Here is a 907-nt window from a genome sequence, read left to right on the forward strand (position 1 = left end):
CTGGGCGCGATGAAGATCCACATCTTCGCCCCCCACCTCACCGACGGCAAGCCGAAGCCGCCCTGCTGCTACGGCTGCGGCTGGAACAGCACGATCGTGTCCGACGGGTGGAACCACGACGGCCGGAGGGTCGTCGGCATCTCCAAGGATGACTGGGTGATGGGCCCCACGCTCAAGTGCAAGACGTGCGAGCGCAAGTGCAACGCGCGCCGGTCGAGGGCGCCCGAGGAGAAGAAGGAGGACAAGGAGTTCATGAAGGTCTTCATGAAGGGCTACCGCTACAAGTTCGAGTCCTACAGCGTCGAGTCCGTGCGGCTGTACGAGGAGAAGTACCCCGGCTTCATGGCCAAGCAAGACTTCGTCATCACCACCAGGAGAACCGCCATGACGCGCACGCTCGCCGATATCGTGAGGCCGCTCGTCAACTCGGGCATGAACCCGAACAACATCTCGAACCTGCTCGCCGAGACGAAGGACCTGGCGCTCACGCGGAGCCTGCTCAACGCGACGGGCGCCATCTCCGACGCCACGGCGCCGGGCCAGCACACGCTCGCGACCGCGCTGAACCGCGCGAACCTGGGCAACTTCGTCGACGAGGTCATGAAGTTCCAGACGTGCTCGCCGGGCCACAAGCTCGTCCGGCGCTTCGTGGTCGACGCGTCGGAAGCGGTGTGCCACTCCCAGTTCAGCTTCCGCGAGAAGAAGGTCGGCGGCGCGATCATCGCCATCGACCACACGCTCAAGACCCTCAAGGGCCAGAAGGTCGCCCAGGAGAAGGTCTCGAAGAACCGGCTCACGGTCTGGTCGAACGAGCTGGGCGCGCCGATGATTGCGCTGTCCACGGCCACGACCTCGATGGACGACGATGCCTTCGTCGCCGCCGCGAACTGCTACGGCACGCTCCTCG

The 907-nt window shown here is 65.0% G+C and overlaps 1 protein-coding gene across 1 annotated transcript in view; it reads left to right on the forward strand.

Annotated features, from left to right (window-relative positions):
• AURANDRAFT_65768 (hypothetical protein) overlaps positions 1 to 798 on the forward strand; it is a gene marked incomplete at both ends in the record, with an annotated part of 2276 nt that extends 1478 nt beyond the window's left edge. The window contains one exon of the mRNA XM_009040696.1: positions 58 to 798. Within this exon, the coding sequence (XP_009038944.1) occupies positions 58 to 798 (741 nt within the window). The remainder of the gene's footprint in view (positions 1 to 57) is intronic.
• Positions 799 to 907: the final 109 nt, after the last annotated feature.

This window comes from Aureococcus anophagefferens (genome assembly GCF_000186865.1).
Source record: "Aureococcus anophagefferens unplaced genomic scaffold AURANscaffold_16, whole genome shotgun sequence".
Classification (NCBI taxonomy): domain Eukaryota; class Pelagophyceae; order Pelagomonadales; family Pelagomonadaceae; genus Aureococcus; species Aureococcus anophagefferens.